General features: G+C 47.1%; 1 protein-coding gene across 1 annotated transcript in view; it reads right to left on the reverse strand.

Annotated features, from left to right (window-relative positions):
• The window catches only part of TENM4 (teneurin transmembrane protein 4), a 400,863-nt gene that overhangs the window by 232,132 nt on the left and 147,796 nt on the right, over window positions 1-20,935 (reverse strand). Inside the window, exon 3 of the mRNA XM_007455571.1 lies at window positions 6,662-6,917. Coding sequence (XP_007455633.1) covers window positions 6,662-6,917 — 256 coding nt within the window. The remainder of the gene's footprint in view (window positions 1-6,661; window positions 6,918-20,935) is intronic.

Below are 20,935 nucleotides of genomic sequence, written 5' to 3' on the forward strand. Positions count from 1 at the left end.
GAGTTGCCGCTGGCTTGGAGAAGGAACTGCAGTGTAGTGCTAGACTGCTCTTAAAGCTCTTCTTAGAGAGGGGAGGGGGACTGGCTCCCCTCTAAGCCTGAGGGGGGGCCCTGGACCAGTCCCTGAGCTGCCTGAAGCAGGGCTCCATCTCTCTGACCCAGGGCCGGTTGAGCTTTCCTCCCAAGCACAAAATGCATGGCTTTGGGGAAGGAAGTGGCTGGGAAGCTGCAGTGGCCAGTAGTTCTTCCGGGACTGCCCTGTTCAACAGCCCAGCTTCTCACCATAAGCCCACTGTCCTGGACCATGTTTCCACCCCCTAAGCCCTGGGACAGCCACCCGGTAGAGCAGGACAGGCAGGGATCACACCCCACACTCTGCAGACCCCCACCCCTGCCAAGGTGTGCAGGGTGTTAGGAGACTTGGCCAAGACCACACTTAGAGTTAGTTATGGAGCTGGCATGTGAACAAAGGGATGAACAAAGAAACAGAAATGAACCCGGTCTTCCCTGCCAATCTCATGATGTCACTCTCGATTTGCAAGATGTTGGCAGCTACTCACCCTTACTTCTACCACCCCCCAGCCCCCATGCCCACAGGGAAAAGTGCAACCTCCTGTTCATGGAACTCAAGGTCCTCCACCAGTGACCCCCATTTACTGACATCTCCACTGGGAAGCCCCTGCAGCTCCCACTTCACCAAACTCTTGACTCTCTCTCTCCAAAAGGCCAAGCTCCCTCCTGGCCTTTGCACAACTGTCCCTCATCTCAGAATTCCTCTCTCCCTGCAGATTCTACTAATGCATGCCCCAAGATGCTACCTTTAATAATCAGGAAGGCAGCGCTGGACAGTGGTTAGGGGCATAAGCTCCAGAGTCAGCCGGCCTGGGCATGGCTCCTGGCCCTGCCATTTACTGGCTGTGGCTCCTTAGGCAAGTTACTTAAGTTTTCTGTTCTTCGGATTCTCACCTCTAAAGTGAGGAGGATAATAAGACTACCTTTCTGTGCAGAAGAGTTAAGATAGCAGTCCTGACTGCTATCCTTCGAAAGGCCTGCTTATAAGGTTGGCCCTTGGCTGGTGTCTGGGAGCTCAGGGTTCAGGAGGGTTCCCACCATCAACTGATAAGAGGGGCTGACTCACTGAGTTTTATTTGTACAAACAATATGGTTTATGCTGAACACCCGCTTTCCTTCTGGGAGTCTGGATTTTGGGTACTTGCCAGGCAGGTGATGTCCACGTGACCAGCCCCCAGTAAAAACCCTGGGCCCTGAGTCTCTAATGAGCTTCCTTGGTTGGGAGCTCATTAGAGCGCCCAGTAAGGGCTCTCTGAGTGTTTGTTATGATTGTTATTTGAGGCTTCCAAGCCGAGGGAGCCACACCCTCTCCTCTCCTCTCCCAGCATCATCCAGACAGCCCTGTCTCCATTCATTCATTTATGGGTCTACCTCCCTCCCTGGACCTCCAGCTTCTTACGTGGCAGTGGCTGTATCTTATGCATGTCTGTGACGGAAGCACCAATGACAGGGACGACTGTCCTTCCCAGTTCCCTGCGATGCTCAGGGGCTGGCCTGGTGCACCAGCAGACACCGTGTGCCATTCTGGGAAGCGCATCAGGGCTGGAGACCACGGGATAGTCTCCCATCCCTGAAGGTGGGCAGAGCTGTTCCCCAAATTGAGTATGACCACAAAGTGGCCCCCAGGCTCGCAAACCAGGCCTGAGATCACATGAGTTAGAGCTGAGGTCTGGCAGCCTTCTGCTCCAGCTTCCCCTTCATCCGACAGGAGCTTGATGGTTTATGAATCAGGCAGTCCCTGTGGAATCAATTACGCGTCGGATGCTGCAGAGTGTGAAAGAAGTGGATCAGGTTTTAGGGGACCCTGAACACATGGCTCCCACCAGAGTGGACCACAGATGCACCTGCAGGGCTTAAAGCAACATCACACCCCAGCTCTGGGGAGCACAGGTAGACCTGATCTCCTTGGGGGACTCACTCACCCTGGGGGAGTGCCAGAGGCACAGCGGGGGCAGAGAAAGGAGTGGGTTAACCAGGCCATCTCTCTCCTTCGTCCTTCTGCTAGCCTTCCTTTTCCTGCCAGCATGCAACTGAATTCCCCCCTGGTCATTCTACCAGCTGTTATGGTATTTGCTCAGCTATTTATTTTAGACTCTCAACAGAAACTCAGTGTGACAATTAGGGAAGGGTCTGTGGCTGTTTCTCTGGCATCAGGAGGCCCCCTGTTCTGGTGGCGCTTGGCAAAGCTGTTTAGGACAACGGTCTCAAACAGGCCCTGCTCTCTGGGGCTTCTAGGGCTTTGCTCAGGCTGTGCCTCTCCAGGCCCTCCTTTCCTTCCTGCCTCTCCCTGGGGAATCCTGCTTTTCGACACAGTCACACAGCACCAAGTCCGTTGGGAAGTCTTCTCTGTGCCCCACTCAAGTCTCAGGTGAGTATATGTATCCATTCATTTGTCCCATCATTCATTCACTCATTCATTTCACCTGTGTGTTAATATCTGTCAAGCCCCCAGCAGGTGGCAAGGCTGTGTTGTGTGCTGGGGATCCCGAGGCAATTAAAACACACTTCCTGTGCTTACCTCTATCCTACTGCAAGAGTCTATTCTCTTAAACGTCTCAGGCACACAGTAGGCACTGCGTGAATATTTCCTGGACAACAAGTACTACATGATAAGCAGCTGAGCACTTATGGTGTGCTAAGACATTTGCAGGCATTATTTTATGTAATTGCTCCAACACCCTTATGAGGCAGTATGGTAGATTCAAGGTGGATGAAAATTCTTGGCACTTCTCCTTTGAGAAGTGGGGTCTACTGTCCCTCCCTTGAAGCTGGCTGGCCTGTGACTGCTTTGACCAACAAAATATGGCAAAAGTGACACTGTGCCCGTTCCAGGCCAAGCCGTTTAGGAGGATCAACGGCTTCTCGTCTCAGTGCAGTGGAGCCTTGAGCTGCTGAGGAACAAAGTACAGTTCCCTGCAGGGAAGGCCATGTGGAGAGACCCTGAGACCACCTCAGAAGGAGAGGGGCCCTACCGAGCCCAGCTTTCCAGCTGTCTCCCCCAAGGTGTCAGGCACGTGAGTGAAGCCATCTTGGATCCTTCAGACCAGCCCAGACAACAGCCAAATACCACTGATTGACCCCAGTCTATCCCACGTGGAGCAGAAGACCAGCCCAGCTGAGCTCTTCCTGAACTGCTGATTCACACCATGAAGCACAATCAACTGGTGTTTTTTAAACCACTAAGTTTTGGGTAGTTTGTCATGTGGCAACAGATCATCAGAACAGGAATTTGCTAATATTTTCTCCCTTTTAGAGACGAAGACTTATAAGGCCTAGGTCCACAGCTAGTGAGCACTGGGGTGGGGTGGGGGGTCTGAGCATAGGGCGTGTCTGACCCTGAAATCTGTGCTTTGAACAACTCGCTACAGTGAGTGCACCATCACTGATGCCCTCAGAACATCAGGGCCAAACTCACTTCTTCCAAGTAGACAAGAGATAGAACCTGTGATTTCCCCTCAATTCTTCTGGTGAGTAGGAGCTTAATAAATATTTTTGAATGACTTTTTTCTTCACAGCGTTGATACGGGGAGCAGATATATATGGCAAAAATGGAAACGGCTTTTATAGCATGTATTTTAATGCCAGGCACTGTGCTGTGTGTTTCTATTTCATTTACTCCCAACCCAAGAGGCATGAATTTTTAACCCAATTTACAGATGGCGATATCAAGGTTCAGTGACGTTAAGGAGGCTGTCTAGCTAGTAAGCACTAAAGCCAAGGTAGGAATCCACATCCAACTGATCTAAAGCCCACATCCTTCCCACCTCACCAAGTTGATCACAATTACTTTTGATTCTATGTGCCAGACTTGACACTGATCCCTCTTAAACTATACCTTGTTAGTTTTGTGCTGCCAACCAGTTGGTATGAAGATCTAGAATTCTGATTGTGTTATCCACTGTATTAGGCACCTCTCCCAGTTTTAGGCTTTTTTTTTTCTTTCTTTTTTTTTTTTTTTTTTGCAGTACGCGGGCCTCTCACTGTTGTGGCCTCTCCCGTTGCGGAGCACAGGCTCCGGACGCGCAGGCTCAGTGGCCATGGCTCACGGGCCCAGCAGCTCCGCGGCATGTGGGATCTTCCCGGACCGGGGCACGAACCCGTGTCCCCTGCATGGGCAGGCGGACTCTCAACCACTGCGCCACCAGGGAAGCCCAGTTTTTGGCTATCTTTAGATGCACAGAACTCTGAGGTCACAGCAGAAACCTTCCTCAAACATTTCATCTGGGTCTTCAAGGACTTTGCTAGACCAAGAAGTGAGGAGGAAGGTGACTCTGGCAGAGAGTTGTGCAAAGAGTATGTGCAAAGGCACAGGGGCATGAAAGGCCTGGGGATTTGATGGAATACTGATAAATACACATATATGTACACTCACATATAAACACATATACTGAATATTAAATTTACATAATCATGTTATATATGTGAATGGATTTAGAAAAGCAAGAAAATGTTATATAAACATGAGTATACGCCAACATGTTAACAATGATTACCATTTGGTGGTAGATATGGGTGACTTTCTTTTCTTGCTTATTTCCAGTTCCTAACTGCTCTACAGAACATTAGTTGAATGATAAAGTATAAGAAAAAAGAAAACAAAGTTCCATGTGGTTTGAGCAATGGATGTAGGAGGAGAGAGGGTCAGATAGGCATGTGGGCCCTGGCTAACGAGGCAAGAGACTTAAGCTGGGACCACCTTCACGTCTCAAACTAACCATCAGGAGAATGTCCTTGCTGCTGGTCCTTTATCTTGCTTTCCCTTGAAAAACTTGGAGAACCACCTACTTTTTTTTTTTTTTCCCCCAAGCCCCAGAATACCCTTTCTAGCAGCAGGGGAAGAAGAAAACAGCACATAGAAAAAGCACAGTAGCCAGCAAGGAAAGTCAGCCGCATCTCGGGAGACTGGGAGGCCGCAGAAGGGTCGCTCCACCCCGGGACGAGAACCACCTACTTTGATCCTACGTGAGAAAAATGAACATCTAAGCAGAGGGAGTAGCTGCCATGCTCCATGCAGGGAATCAGAACCATCGATTACTTGCTGGCTTCTTTCAACCAACCATGTGCTGTCATTCAATAAGCACTTTGGAAATAATGGAGATCTAATTGAGCTACTCTGGGTAGGAAGACACACAGTTATCTGACTCTGTCCGTGAAGAGAGCAAAGGAGGCGCACAGAAAAAAGTCACACATGATTTTGAAGACTGCCAACAGAAACATATTAATTAAGAGACTGGGGGCAGGTTGGGCCACATCTGTGAGAAATCTGCTTTTGGAAAAATGATTCTACAGGAGTAAAATGGCACAAAAGGATGTAGATTTTCTCTCACTGGACCCACTAGCTCAGTGTGGGAATACCACCGTCATGTGCCAGGCAGAGTCAGATGGGTACGCCTCCCACGTATAGATGAATTTCACTTCCTCAAATGTGGTATGACTTTTGTCCTCTTCCCAGATAAGGAACAGGAGTTTGAGAAAATCTTTGTTTCCCACTACTTTGAGAACTACTTTCTCTTTGAGAAAGAGCTTCCAAAAATGCCCAGCATGGGACACTTCATCCTCAGTTTAGAGAAAACAGGAAACGGCTACGTCCCCCAAAGCCAAGAGCGCTCATCCCAGAGTGGTAGGATTATGGGTACATCTAACTTCCGCCTTCATATCTTTCTGCGTTTTCTCCAGTGGGTTTGTATGGTTTTTATAACCTTAAAAAACTCCCTTCTGTTTGGGAAAAATAGTGGCTTAGCAAAGGGAAGGAAGAAGGCTATGAACAGAGGCTGCCTGAAACCCCTGAGCTGGAAGAAGCATTCAAGGAGGCTGGAGGAAGGGAGAGGCAGAGGGGTCCAGGCCAGGAGAAGATAGTTGGTGGTGTAGGGAGACAGCACTGCACCCGGAAGCTGGGCCACCTGGGTTCAAATCTCAGCCATGCATGGACTGCCTACCCTTTTTGAGTCTCAGCTTCCAAGTCTCTTAAATGGGATCACAATAGTAATACCTATTCCCTAAAGTTGTGAGGATTCTATCATATCCCACATATGAAAGCCCTTGTAACTAAAACTCAAATGTATCAATGTTAGGGATTATTAGGGCTTTGGGTATAGAGGGGCTAGGCCAGAAGGAGAGGAGGTGAGGGGAGATGGCAGCCACCGAGCGCCCACCGCAGGCCAGGCAAGTCCATGCCAGGCGGAGGGTGACCAAGTCGCGGTAGGGAAAAGCAGAGGTGTGGGCCCAAATCAAACCCCGGCAGCCTGCTCTCTGCCACATGACAGCCCTGCTCACACACATCAGCTCTCATCTACTGTTACAACAGCCTTCTCCAGTGAGCAGCATCCCCGTGGGGTATTAAAGTGAGGCACAAAGGGGGTCAGCAAATTGACCAAGGTCATACCTTCAGTAAGCAGCAGGTTCGCCCTGAACTTCAGGGCTGCTTGATTCCCAAGCCCCAGCTCTCTCTCCCCTACACCATCCCACCGCCCTCCTCGTATCCCTACGCTGTGGCCCAGACCCCAGCCGCCCGGGCTGCGCCAGGTGGTGGGCACAGAGCGGGGCCCCTCCAGAGCCCGAGGGTCTCAGCCCGGCCGTCCCGCGCCCCGCACCTGGTCTCCAGCGGGATGTTGCTGTTGAGCAGCCAGTTGTCCTGGGCGTGGGCCGGCTCCTGTGCGCCCCCAGACGCGGGCTCTCCGGAGAGCGAGTGATCCGTGGGCGCCGGGCTTGGGTTGCTCCTCGGAGTGAAGTTGCCCCGGTTCAGGGAGCTAACGGAGGCCGCGTGGTGCTGGTTAGGGGTGTGGGCGTGCGAGAGCGGCAGCGGCGGTGTCCGGAGCCGAGAGTGGTTCTGCAGGCCGCCCGGGGGATCTAGGGCATAAACACGCGAAGTCAGCGGGGCGGGAACGGCCCCACGGGGACCGCGTGGCAGCAGCCGGGCCAGCCGCAGGCACCGGCAAACCGGACACGGTCATGCGGTCAACACACAGGTGCACTTACTGAGCACCTACATCAAGGAGCAAAGCAGACAAAACTCCTGTCCCCACTGAGCTGACATTTTCGTACGAGAGATAATAAACAAGATTAAAAAAAAAAAAAAAAAAAAAAAACTAGCCTCCCATGTCATCAGCTTCCTGCTATTTCTTTGGTACTTTTAGGGTATGGCTAGAATCAGTAACTTCAACATCACCTGGGAATTGTTTCGAAATGAAAATTCTTGGGCCCTGCCCCAGAGTTACTGAGCCGTGAATTCTTGGGTGGGGTCCATTAATCTGATTCCACAAACTCTCCAGGTGATTCAGATGTGTGCTAAAATGTGAGCATCACCAATTACACACAATGGTACATAGCAAGTGAAAAAAACAAGATAAGTTAATACATAGTTTACCGAGATGGTGATAAATCTGAGAACACGTAAAGCCAGGAAGGGTGCTGTGGCCTGTGTATTTGGAGGCAGTGGTGAAACTTTAGGTCGCACAGACAGTGATGGCCTCAGGTGACTTTTGACTAAAGGGAATGAGCCACGCTGGTGTCTGGGGGTGAATAAAAACCACCACTGACACCTCTTGAGCCCTTACTATGTGCCAGGCACTATTCCGAGCCCTCTACCTGTGTTAATTCAGCTCATCCTCATGATCCACTACAAAGCAAGTACTGTCTGTATCTCCATTTTTCAGGTGAGAGAATTAAGATACATATTTTATTTATATATATTAAATATATTTATATGTATATGTTTTATTTATATATAAATATTTATATTTTATTTACTCCTTTCAAGTACTTGGAGCAATAGGCATTATCACCAAATTTATAGGTGAAAAACTTAGAGCAGATAAGTAAAGTGCCCAGGGGCATATGGCTAAGTGGATGCTATTTACGAAGAAAGTTTCTAGTGATGCCACTAGAGGCAAGTCCTGGAAGTAAATCTTAAGTACCATCCTCCTAAGCTATGCTCACAAAAAGCCTAGCTCTGGAAGCTAAGGATATTTATAAGGGTGGAGAAGGTAAGGAAACTGGATTCTGTTCTAGATTTTGCCACTTATTAACCACATGGCCATTGTCGTGGACTGTATATTTATGTCCCTCCAAAATTCATAAGTGGAAGCCCTACCCCCAATGTGATGGTTTTTGCAGAGGAGGTTTCGGGGAGGTAATCAGGTTTAGATGAGGACATGAGGGTTGAGTGTGCTTATAAGAAGAGACCAGAGAGCTAGCTTTCTCTCTGCGCCATGTGAGGATATGGCAAGAAGGTGGCCATCTGCGAACTAGGAAGAGGCCTCTCACCAGATGTTAAATCTGCCCATACCTTGATGTTGGACTTCCCAGCCTCCGGAACTGTGAGAAATAAATGTCTGTGGTTTAAGCGACCCAGTCTATGGTACTTTGCTTTAGCAGCCCAAGCTGACTAAGACAGAAATTGGTACCCAAAAGTGTAATGATGCTGGAACAAATATCTAAAAATGTGGAAGCGTCTTTGGAACTGGGTAATTGGTAGAGTTTGCAAGAGTTTTGAGGTATGTGCTAAAAAACGACTATGTTGCTCTGTTGAGGGACTGTTAAATGGGATTCTGGTGAGCGCTCAGGAGAAAAAAAAAGGAAGTGTAGAGAAAGCTTCTATCTTCTTAGAGAATACATAAATATGTATAGACTAGTGATAGAAATATGGACATTAAGGGCAATTCTGATGAGATCTCAGAAATGAGGAGCATGTTACTGGAACAAAGGAGGAAAGGCGATCCTTGTTCTATGGCGGGAGAACGATTAAGCAAAAAGAAGAAACTAAAACTTAAAGATCTGACAAATTCTCAGCCTGCCCGTATTGCAAACAATGAGAAAGTATGTAGGGAAGAGAATACCATGGGTGGGGCTGACTGACCATTTGATAAGAAGATGTCTATGGGTGTGAACCATGGACCTAGTCAGCCACCCCAGAAGGAACACTGCCAATCTGAACAGAAGAAGATGGAGACAGAATGAAGGACAGCTGTCAAACTTAGAGTCTACAGGACAGGACAATAAAGCTAATTGGCTCTGAACTTGCACTATTCTTCAATAAAAGGGAAGATCAGCCTTGAAGGTGATTCAGAGATCATCAGGGACACTGCCTCGGTTTCAAAAGGTCTAAGACTTCCTCTCACTGCTGTGGCCTCTCCCGTTGCGGAGCACAGGCTCCGGACGCGCAGGCCCAGCAGCCACGGCCCACGGGCCCAGCCGCTCCGCGGCATGCGGGATCCTCCCGGACCGGGGCACGAACCCACGACCCCTGCATCGGCAGGTGGACTCCCAACCACTGCGCCACCAGGGAAGCCCAGCTCTAAGACTTTTTATGGCTGAGTAGTATTCCACTGTATATTGCACGACATCTTCTTTATCCATTCCTCTGTTGATGGACATTTAGGTTGCTTCCATGTCTTGGCTATTGTAAGTACTGCTGCAGTGAACACTGGGGTGCATGTATCTTTTCTAATTATGGTTTTCTATGGATATATGCCCAGGAGTGGAATTGCTGGATCATATGGTAGTTCTATACTTAGTTTTTTAAGGAACCTCCATACTGTTCTCCATAATGGTTGTACCAATTTACATTTGAGATTGACACATACCCACTACTATATATAAAATAGATAACTAATAAGGACCTACTGTATAGCACAGGGAACTCTACTCAGTACTCTGTAATGACCTATATGGGAAAAGAATCTAAAACAGAGTGGATATATGTATATGTATAACTGATTCACTTTGCTGTATACCTGAAACTAACACAACATTGTAAATCAGCTATACTCCAATAAAAATTTTTTAAAAAAGAAAAAGAAAAAAAGCCCTAAGACTAAGACAACCATGCACATGTCACGTTACCTCTTTGAGCCTCAGTTTTATCATCTGTAAAATGGGGGAAAGAGTTTATTACAGGAACCACAGAGCTACAGTGATATCAAATGAGGCCATCAATGGGAAGGAAACATTTCTCAAGTTCACAGTTTACAAAGTATTCCAGGTCACTTGTTCCTCTCGAGAACCCTGTATTTCACAGAGAGGACTGAGAGTCAGTGAATATGGGATCCAAACCAAGACAGGTATGATATTCCAAAGGCTGTGCTCTTCCTTGGCTCAGCAGACAGCCTTCTGGAAACCATCAAGCACAATCAAGTGTGAGGCACTATCAGTGTTACGGCTACTTTTAGTGGAAGATGCGTCGCTCTCTGCTTTTTATGTAACCCAGTCTTTTATGCCAACGAGTTATAAAGCAAAATCTGGTGGGAGTGGGGCTGGGTAGCAATAGAAGGGAAAAAGAAACAGAAACCCACGTGAGCAAATCACTTCCTTCCTATGAACCATTTTCAGGATAAAGCCCACATGGGATCTACCAAGCCCTTTAGAATGTGACCCACGCCTGTCTTTCCAGCCTCACTCTCATCAGCTCCCTCCCTGTACACTCCACACCTTTCTCTCAGAGGCCAAGAGATCTGCTGGGCCACAGAGTGATTGACATTGCAACTCCAATGAAGATGGTCTCCAGGAAGGCCACAGAATATGAATGGTACCCTCTGAAGATGTACCATGCTGTGGTCCTGGACCAGAAGATTTGCCAACAGAGATGCCCCTTGATGGGAAGGGAGAGAACCTGGGAGCCAGTAGAACAGGCAGAGAACAGACAGCCTTGGACCAGGGAGAAAGCGAGAATATGCAGGGTCATTTGTTTGGTCCACCTGTCCTCAGGCAGCACTTTAATGGAGACATGTGGAGTCTGGAAAGGAAGCCAGCAGCAGAAGCGGCCTCCTGGGTTGCTTGAGGGTCCCTCCCTACCCCTGGCCTTTCAGTCCAGGGCACTACTGTCCAGTGGTTATCAGGAGGCCAGCAGAGAAGGGTGACCTAGTCCTTGCCCCTGGCCCATCGCTAGGAGTCAACCTTCCCATGGCATTTTACCTAATTGGTATTAATAGTTGCTGCCATGTATTTGAGCACATACTAAGTGTACTTTCACAGCCTGAACCTTTCTAATGCTCACAGCAGCTCCTAGAGGGCAGTATGATTATCATCCCCATTTTACAGATGAGGAAGCTGAGGCTTACAAAACTAGTGAGTGGTCCTTACTAATCCACAGCCTGAATTCTGTCTACCAAACCATGGTGCCTTTGCGTAAAACACAGATACCTGCTTGACCGTCTCAGTCCATGGCCAAAGGCAAGAAAAAGACCCTCAGTGAAGAGAGCAAGCATCTGAGGTCTGGGTCAGGACAGGCTGGCCTGCAAGCCTACAGACACTTGCTTTGTGACTAAGTAGGATGCCCGACTCTGGCTTGGCAGAAGCACTGCCAAGAGTCCTGAAATGATGAGATTTTAAGTATAAGGGTCTAAAAGGAAATTCTCCTATGGGGATAAGGAATGTCCTGGTCCAAATCCGTTCTATTTTTTGAAGCTCAGCTCAATTGCCACCCCTTCCAGAAAGCCTTCCTTGATCTACCCTCCCCAAAGTTCTCTTTTCCTCCATTGAATGCTAACACAGCAGGTAACCTAGCCGGCTCACCTTTTCCGTCTCCCCCAGAGCATGCATACTTATGTCTCCACCTTGCCTCCTCTAGTAGGTATAAAAATCCCTGTTCCCTCTGTGCTGTTGATCACAGGTCCTAGAATGAAGCAGATGCTCAATGTAGGTTTATTGAGCAAGCGGCTCTTGTGAGTGGTCTGGGCGATCTGTCCAGGAGGGTAAGGCCGGTGGGGAGGATATTTGTATGCCAAAAATGACAGCAGGCCACCTGGGCTGTCTAGGCCATGGGTCCATACAGCCTTAACTTACTTGCCTGGAACCAGAGTCCCAGATGCTTCAGCTGGGCTCTCTATTTCCCTTCCATTCTGAGAACACTAGGGAAGGGGATTCTGATATCTCCCAGGTTTCCCAGGGAAAGGCTCTGTGTTTGGGGGCTCAGCAATGGGAGTGCACTCACAACCCCAAAAAAGACATGGCCTTCCCAAGGAGCAAATGTTTCCTCTGGTCTGAATGGAGACTCCTTTCTGCTCCTATGGCCAGGGGGGAAGACAGAGAGGAGAGGCCATCTTTTCTCCCCTTATCATCCCCAATTTATACTCTCATCTTTAGAGGGAATTCAGAACCAATTCACTCATTCAGCATGTACTGAATTCCCTTTCTGTGCCAGGACCTGTAAGCCGGGTGTTGGGAATACAGTGGTGAATGAGACAGTGATGGCTTAAGAGAGAGAACTCTCTGTGGTTCCTACTCACTGGCTGGGTGGCCTCCAATAATTCACGTCACCTTCCTGGTCCTTGGTCTGTGCACCTGTGAAGGGTGCACACATTCCTGCGTCACCAGTTTCTGGAGGATATCCTTTGCTCAAGTGCCAAATACAGAGTGAGCCCCTACTGTGCCCTGAGGGGAAGGGCCCTTGCGCCATTCACCCCAAATCACCGGTAAATATTTATGGAATGTTGGGGGCAGGGAAGGGAGAACAAATCAGGTAGGTGGACCTCCTGTCTGCACAAGCAATGGCTTCTCTTCTGCTACCTGGGAGTAAGCACTGGTACATTTGCAAAGCTGTGGTGTAATTCCAATTTATACCCTCTTTTCGCAGATACAGCCACTAAGTATCGATCTGAATCAAGCCCAGATATGAGTCATTTTGACTGTTAGGTTGCACACCTCTGTCAGTAAAGGCCACTTGCTTATCTGAGTTTTGCAAGCCCGGTTTTCCAGAAAGGTTTTTTGCTTCCTACCAGTTCTCACGTATATTTACAGTTGCTGGTTCCCTCCAACACCTCAGACGTTTTTCATTTTATATGCACAAAAGTCCTGAATACCAAATGCCTCTGGGCTGCATCTCCCTGAACCGGGATCATAGTGAGGCTTCCTCAGTGTGCTGGGCACAGCAGTAGGTGATAGAAGGAGACTAGGCTTTGATGTCAGACAGCCCTGGGTTCAAGGTTTGGCTTCGCCACTTACAAGCTGTGTGACCTTGATCAAGATACTTAACTTCTCTGGAGCTTCAGTTTTCTTATCATTAAATGGAGATAACGCCCATCTTACAGGGTCATTCTGAGAAGTAAATGAAATCATATATATATATATATATATATATATATATATATATATATATATATATATATATAAATATAAGGTTCTTAGCATAGCGCCTGAAATACAGTAATGCAAAACAAAAAAAAGTAACTATTAATTCCACGGATATGGTAAAGCCACGCTGAACGGATAAGGTGTAAAGTGCTAAACTGTCACCGTGACGATTACTCTACAGCGTTTACAACAGGGGTGCCAAAGCAAAAAACCGTGAGAGAGAAAGAGTAGGAACATGCCCGGCAGAAACGTGGTCCTCTTCTTTTACAGGTGAATCCCACTCTGGACAATCCCACTGTTTTTCAGGAGCCCTGGTCTCGGGAAGGTGCTTGTAGCTCGACGTGCAGATCAGAAGCAATGAGAATGGCTGCAGCCTGCCACGCAGCACTAAACTGGACACACGGGGTCTCCATGTCCTCAAAGAGCAGGGCCCCTTTCTGCGTTAGGTAAGCATCTCAGAGCAAACCAGGGTGCTGCTCTGTCCTGGGTTCAGGGTGTACCCTAAGGAGAGGGCCCCTGAGGTGGTTCAATCAATCAGCAATAGAACAGCCCTGTGTTGTGTGCAGGGACTTGAGGAGTTTTGAGGATGAGCCCCAGCCTTGACAAATAGCTGGTGTTTGGGGGACAGATGTAAAAGGAGTACGAGAGCAGAGCTCAGGAGCCTCCCAGACCTAGGTTCAACCTTGGCTCTGTCTCTGACAAGCTACATGATTTGAGGCGAGTCACTCAACTTCTCTGAGCTTCTAATTCCTCACCTATAAAATAAGTATATAGTAGTAATGTAATAAAAGGAAGGGCTATCATCAAATGAATAAACAGATGTAGAGATGAAAGAAATATGGTCTCTGACTTTGAGCTGCTCACAATTTAGTAAAAATAAGAGACACCAATAGATACTACACAAGATAGTAATTATGATGAGATAATAGTTAACATTTACTGAGTACTCTCTATGTGACTGGTTCCAAATGCTTTATTTATTTAATCCTTATAACACCCCTATAAAGAAGGTACTATTATTACTTCCCAATTTATAGATGAGGAAACTAATGTACAGAAAGGCTAGGAACTTTGCCCAAGATTCCTAAACCACTGAGTGATGGAGCCAGAATCTGAACTCAAGCGTCTGGCCCCAGAGCCCTCACTCTTTTTTTTTTTTTTTTTAACATCTTTATTGGGGTATAATTGCTTTACAATGGTGTGTTAGTTTCTGCTTTATAACAGAGTGAGTCAGTTATACATATATATATGTTCCCATATCTCTTCCCTCTTTGCTTTTAAGAGGAATCAGAGGTTGTTGGGAAGGTTGTTAAAACCCAAATTTGCAACTGGAATGCTTGCTGAAAGCACCTGGTTACCTCAGCAGTCAATATAAATTACAGAGGCTTTCGTCCTTATCCCCTCCTGGGGCACGTGGAGCACAGCCCTAAGGGAACTCCTATTACTCTTTTTTCCAGTGCTCCAGGAGACGTGCACATCTGTTGTTGACACATGTGGAACCTCAGCTCTCCCACCACCTCTCACACTGTTGATGTGATCATGATATTTTCAAACCTAAGGAAGGACCTCCAGGCAGAAGGAAGACACACCTGACACAATTAAAACCAAAACAGTTGGCACACTGGGATACAGATGAGGAATTTACTGCCTTTCTCTGTACACTCCGAGCTGCTGGATGTTAGTGAAGGGTTAAGCTAAGGACAAAATTAAAGAATTGTATCTGTTTTCTTATTACATGAAGAGGTTGCATCACTTGGTTTTTCCTTAAAATCTCTAATCATATATATATATATATATATATATATATATATATATATATATATATATATATATAAATATAAGGTTCTTAGCATAGCGCCTGAAATACAGTAATGCAAAACAAAAAAAAGTAACTATTAATTCCACGGATATGGTAAAGCCACGCTGAACGGATAAGGTGTAAAGTGCTAAACTGTCACCGTGACGATTACTCTACAGCGTTTACAACAGGGGTGCCAAAGCAAAAAACCGTGAGAGAGAAAGAGTAGGAACATGCCCGGCAGAAACGTGGTCCTCTTCTTTTACAGGTGAATCCCACTCTGGACAATCCCACTGTTTTTCAGGAGCCCTGGTCTCGGGAAGGTGCTTGTAGCTCGACGTGCAGATCAGAAGCAATGAGAATGGCTGCAGCCTGCCACGCAGCACTAAACTGGACACACGGGGTCTCCATGTCCTCAAAGAGCAGGGCCCCTTTCTGCGTTAGGTAAGCATCTCAGAGCAAACCAGGGTGCTGCTCTGTCCTGGGTTCAGGGTGTACCCTAAGGAGAGGGCCCCTGAGGTGGTTCAATCAATCAGCAATAGAACAGCCCTGTGTTGTGTGCAGGGACTTGAGGAGTTTTGAGGATGAGCCCCAGCCTTGACAAATAGCTGGTGTTTGGGGGACAGATGTAAAAGGAGTACGAGAGCAGAGCTCAGGAGCCTCCCAGACCTAGGTTCAACCTTGGCTCTGTCTCTGACAAGCTACATGATTTGAGGCGAGTCACTCAACTTCTCTGAGCTTCTAATTCCTCACCTATAAAATAAGTATATAGTAGTAATGTAATAAAAGGAAGGGCTATCATCAAATGAATAAACAGATGTAGAGATGAAAGAAATATGGTCTCTGACTTTGAGCTGCTCACAATTTAGTAAAAATAAGAGACACCAATAGATACTACACAAGATAGTAATTATGATGAGATAATAGTTAACATTTACTGAGTACTCTCTATGTGACTGGTTCCAAATGCTTTATTTATTTAATCCTTATAACACCCCTATAAAGAAGGTACTATTATTACTTCCCAATTTATAGATGAGGAAACTAATGTACAGAAAGGCTAGGAACTTTGCCCAAGATTCCTAAACCACTGAGTGATGGAGCCAGAATCTGAACTCAAGCGTCTGGCCCCAGAGCCCTCACTCTTTTTTTTTTTTTTTTTTAACATCTTTATTGGGGTATAATTGCTTTACAATGGTGTGTTAGTTTCTGCTTTATAACAGAGTGAGTCAGTTATACATATATATATGTTCCCATATCTCTTCCCTCTTTGTCTCCCTCCCTCCCACCCTCCCTATCCCACCCCTCCAGACAGCCACAAAGAACCGAGCCGGTTTCCCTGTGCCATGCGGCTGCTTCCCACTGGCTATCTACCTTACGTTTGTTAGTATATATATGTCCATGTCTCTCTCTCGCCCTAACACACCTCACCCTTCCCCCTCCCCATATCCTCAAGTCTGTTCTCCAGTAGGTCTCTGTCTTTATTCCTGTTTTACCCCTAGGTTCTTCATAACATTTTTTTTTCTTAAATTCCATATATATGTGTTAGCATACGGTATTTGTCCTTCTCTTTCTGACTTACTTCACTCTGTATGACAGACTCTAGATCTATCCACCTCATTACAAATAGCTCAATTTCGTTTCTTTTTATGGCTGAGTAATATTCCATTGTATATATGTGCCACATCTTCTTTATCCATTCATCCGACGACGGGCACTTAGGTTGTTTCCATCTCCGGGCTATTGTAAATAGAGCTGCAATGAACATTTTGGTACATGACTCTTTCTGAATTCTGGTTTCCTCAGGGTATATACCTAGTAGTGGGATTGCTGGGTCATATGGTAGTTCTATTTGTAGTTTTTTAAGGAACCTCCATACTGTTCTCCATAGTGGCTGAACCAATTCACATTCCCACCAGCAGTGCAAGAGTGTTCCCTTTTCTCCACACCCTCTCCAGCATTTATTGTTTCTAGATTTTTTGATGATGGCCATTCTGACTGGTGTGAGATGATATCTCATTGTAGTTTTGATTTGCATTTCTCTAATGATTAATGATGTTGAGCATTCTTTCATGTGTTTGTTGGCAGTCTGTATATCTTCTTTGGAGAAATGTCTATTTAGGTCTTCTGCCCATTTTTGGATTGGGTTGTTTGTTTTTTTGTTATTGAGCTGCATGAGCTGCTTGTAAATTTTGGAGATTAATCCTTTGTCAGTTGCTTCATTTGCAAATATTTTCTCCCATTCTGAGGGTTGTCTTTTGGTCTTGTTTATGGTTTCCTTTGCTGTGCAAAAGCTTTGAAGTTTCATTAGGTCCCATTTGTTTATTTTTGTTTTTATTTCCATTTCTCTAGGAGGTGGGTCAAAAAGGATCTTGCTGTGATTTATGTCATAGAGTGTTCTGCCTATGTTTTCCTCTAAGAGTTTGATAGTTTCTGGCCTTACATTTAGGTCTTTAATCCATTTTGAGCTTATTTTTGTGTATGGTGTTAGGGAGTGATCTAATCTCATACTTTTACATGTACCTGTCCAATTTTCCCAGCACCACTTATTGAAGAGGCTGTCCTTTCTCCACTGTATATTCCTGCCACCTTTATCAAAGATAAGGTGACCATATGTGCATGGGTTTATCTCTGGGCTTTCTATCCTATTCCATTGATCTATCTTTCTGTTTTTGTGCCAGTACCATACTGTCTTGATTACTGTAGCTTTGTAGTATAGTCTGAAGTCAGGCAGCCTGATTCCTCCAGCTCCATTTTTTGTTCTCAAGATTGCTTTGGCTATTCGGGGTCTTTTGTGTTTCCATACAAATTGTGAAATTTTTTGTTCTAGTTCTGTGAAAAATGCCAGTGGTAGTTTGATAGGGATTGCATTGAATCTATAGATTGCTTTGGGTAGTAGAGTCATTTTCACAATGTTGATTCTTCCAATCCAAGAACATGGTATATCTCTCCATCTGTTTGTATCATCTTTAATTTCTTTCATCAGTGTCTTATAATTTTCTGCATACAGGTCTTTTGTCTCCTTAGGTAGGTTTATTCCTAGATATTTTATTCTTTTTGTTGCAATGGTAAATGGGAGTGTTTTCTTGATTTCACTTTCAGATTTTTCATCGTTAGTATATAGGAATGCCAGAGATTTCTGTGCATTAATTTTGTATCCTGCTACTTTACCAAATTCATTGATTAGCTCTAGTAGTTTTCTGGTAGCATCTTTAGGATTCTCTATGTATAGTATCATGTCATCTGCAAACAGTGACAGCTTTACTTCTTCTTTTCCAATTTGGATTCCTTTTATTTCCTTTTCTTCTCTGATTGCTGTGGCTAAAACTTCCAAAACTATGTTGAATAAGACTGGTGAGAGTGAGAGCCCTCACTCTTAACCACCCTTGCTTTACGTACACAGACGGAGCAGACACGGGGAAAGTGCCCACACTGATGCCCATCACATGGCGAGCGGTCCACAAGCGTTGGCTCCCAGAATCCTCGTTAGCCTTACACTGCAGTCCCGCTGGAGCTCAGTGGAGCACAGTGAGGGCTGCCAGCTTGACTGTCAGGGTCGGGGCAGGGTTCATGGCAAGTGACATGTGCCCTGTGTCTAAAGGCTATTCTAGGCATTGGATGATGCATGTGTGGAGGTCCAGAGTCGACAGAGAGAGAGAGAAGGAGAGAGTGAACGTGAGGCCGGCTTGGGCACTTCTCTATAACTAGTGTGGGATGGCTGTGAGGGGCAGTGGCAGGAGGCCAGGTGGAGACACTGGGAGCAGGTCTGGGTGGTGGTCGCCTGGAGATGCCAAACAAAAGAACTTGGCCTTTATCGGGAGGGTGGGAGGGCGCTCCGATGGGCTCTGAGGCGGGAGGGCCATGATCACACCAGTGTTTGAGGCAGATTCCTGGCGGCCATGTGGAGTATGAACCAGGCGGGGGCAGGCTGCAGGCAGGACCCAGACTGCCTGTGGGATGCTTGACTGCTAGCGAGACTCCAGTGGAGCGCGTCGTTACCCTTTTATAAGAGCACATTCATGAGAAAAAGACATAAACTTCCAGAGCTTTGGCTCAGGCAAAGAATCTGAATGTGTCAACAGCTCTGCGATCTAGGCCGGCACTGGCTCTGAGACAGGGTGCCAGGCTGGGCGTCCACCTCCAACCCTGTGAAACGGCCGCCAGGCGCCGAAAGGTCTCCTGGCTGCAGAGTTAACGACGACCAAGCGTGCACTGCAGTCATTAATTGGGCCCTAAAGATTGTCAGATATGAAGGATGATGGTATTTAATTATCATAAAACACAAAAACTCCAGCTGCCTGAGAATGCCAAGAGAAAGAGTGATTTGGCTTCCATTAAAATGCCATCGACTACCACTAACTCGGGATGGTGCAGTAGCGGTGCTGAGAGCTCAGCTAATGAACCTTGGCCTCCTCGACCAATTTAGAGAAGCCAGAAAGCTCTCTGTCACCACAGTCGGCAGCCGGGATCTGATGGCTTGACTTCCAGCCTCCGCTCTGCCTCCTTCAAGCTATATAATCTCGGACAATTTACTGAACCTGAGTCTTGGTTTCTTGTCAAACGTCTATGAAAACACCTCACACACTGCAGGGTCCTGTGTAAGAGAGAGAGCTATCAGCGTTATTCTTATTGCCTCAGAAGGAATAAAAACAGTGGCGTCCGAATGGGAACCACGGGTCTGAGCACGAGGCCAGGGGCTGCATTTGTGTGCCGTTTTCTCTGCCCATCCGTTCTCTCCCTGAACACATGCTTTCTGTTCATTTTCACTGCTGTGCTGTTTGTTCTGTGTCATGGCCCGTGTGCAGGGCCTCTAAACAGGGAGGGCCCACAGGGGCTGGGGCAGCAGGCTGGAGCTTCCTGAGGCTACTCTCCCAGTGCTCTTGATGGGGAGTAAAAAAGTGCACCCTGAGGTCACAGTGTGGCTCTTCTGCTCCCTCGTTCATTTAGGGCAGCACTTTGAGTGAATTCAGACTGTTAAAGTGCTTGTATGTGAGAAACAGCAATGAAGGGACAATGCCTTAAACTAATGCAAAAGCCCCACTGTATAGTGCAGTGGTTTTCCAAATAGGGCCGTCTGGAAATGCGGAAGGGGCTGTTTTTTTGGTTGTTCCAATGACTGGAGAGCACACCTGGTGTTTGGCAGGCAGGAGGGGGCCAGGGAAGACAGCTGCATGCCATGCACAGGAACCGGTAATCTTAAAGGTGATCCTAAAGGGTATGCCACCCAGTCAGTGGTTAGTCTAGTCCTAATTAGTCTAGGATGGGTAAATAGCTAATAATACACGATTTTACTCCCTGTTTGCTTCCACCCCCATCCCCAGTTTCACTCACTCTCTGTCACAGGAGGTGACTGCTAAGGGCTGCCATCACCTGTGCTCCCTTGGCCCCTGGCTTCCAGATAGGTTTGGCTAATTGTTAGCACAGAGGGACACTGGAAGGAGGAAGGGGGAAGAGGTTGAGGTCACCCCCGGCCCCATCCTCTGAAGCCCTGCTTCAGGGCAGTGTCTCAGGCAGTAGCCTCATCCCACAAGGCTATAATGGCTTACAGTTAGAGCGGTCAGGGGAAACTTCTAGGAAGAGTGAGACCTTGAACTGGGTACTGAGGTAGAGACAGGGTGAAGGTATATAAAGGGGAGGGAGCAGGCATTCTTGGCAGGGAGCTGGCACCAGCAAAGGCCCACAGGCTGAGAGATGCAGGCCCCTAAGGCAGCAGGATGGTGTGGAGACCTGGGCACTCGGAGTGGAGAGCTGTGAGGGGAGCAGAGGGAGAGGCTAGAGCCCACCTGCAAGGACCTGGAGCCAAAGGGGCAGCTTTAAGGGTATTCAGAGGGCTCACCCCAACTTCCAGCCTTTTAAAGCCAAATGTTAGAGTAGTCACAGGAGTGAACCAGAACACCCAGGCTTCGTTAAAATGCACTCAGGATTCCTCATCCAGCAACGAATGCTCTCTTAGGGTGGGGTGTGGGTGAGGGACACCCTGCTGCCTTCACCAGACAGTTGA

Source organism: Lipotes vexillifer, unplaced genomic scaffold, assembly GCF_000442215.2.
Source record: "Lipotes vexillifer unplaced genomic scaffold, Lipotes_vexillifer_v1.1 scaffold123, whole genome shotgun sequence".
Classification (NCBI taxonomy): Eukaryota; Metazoa; Chordata; class Mammalia; order Artiodactyla; family Lipotidae; genus Lipotes; species Lipotes vexillifer.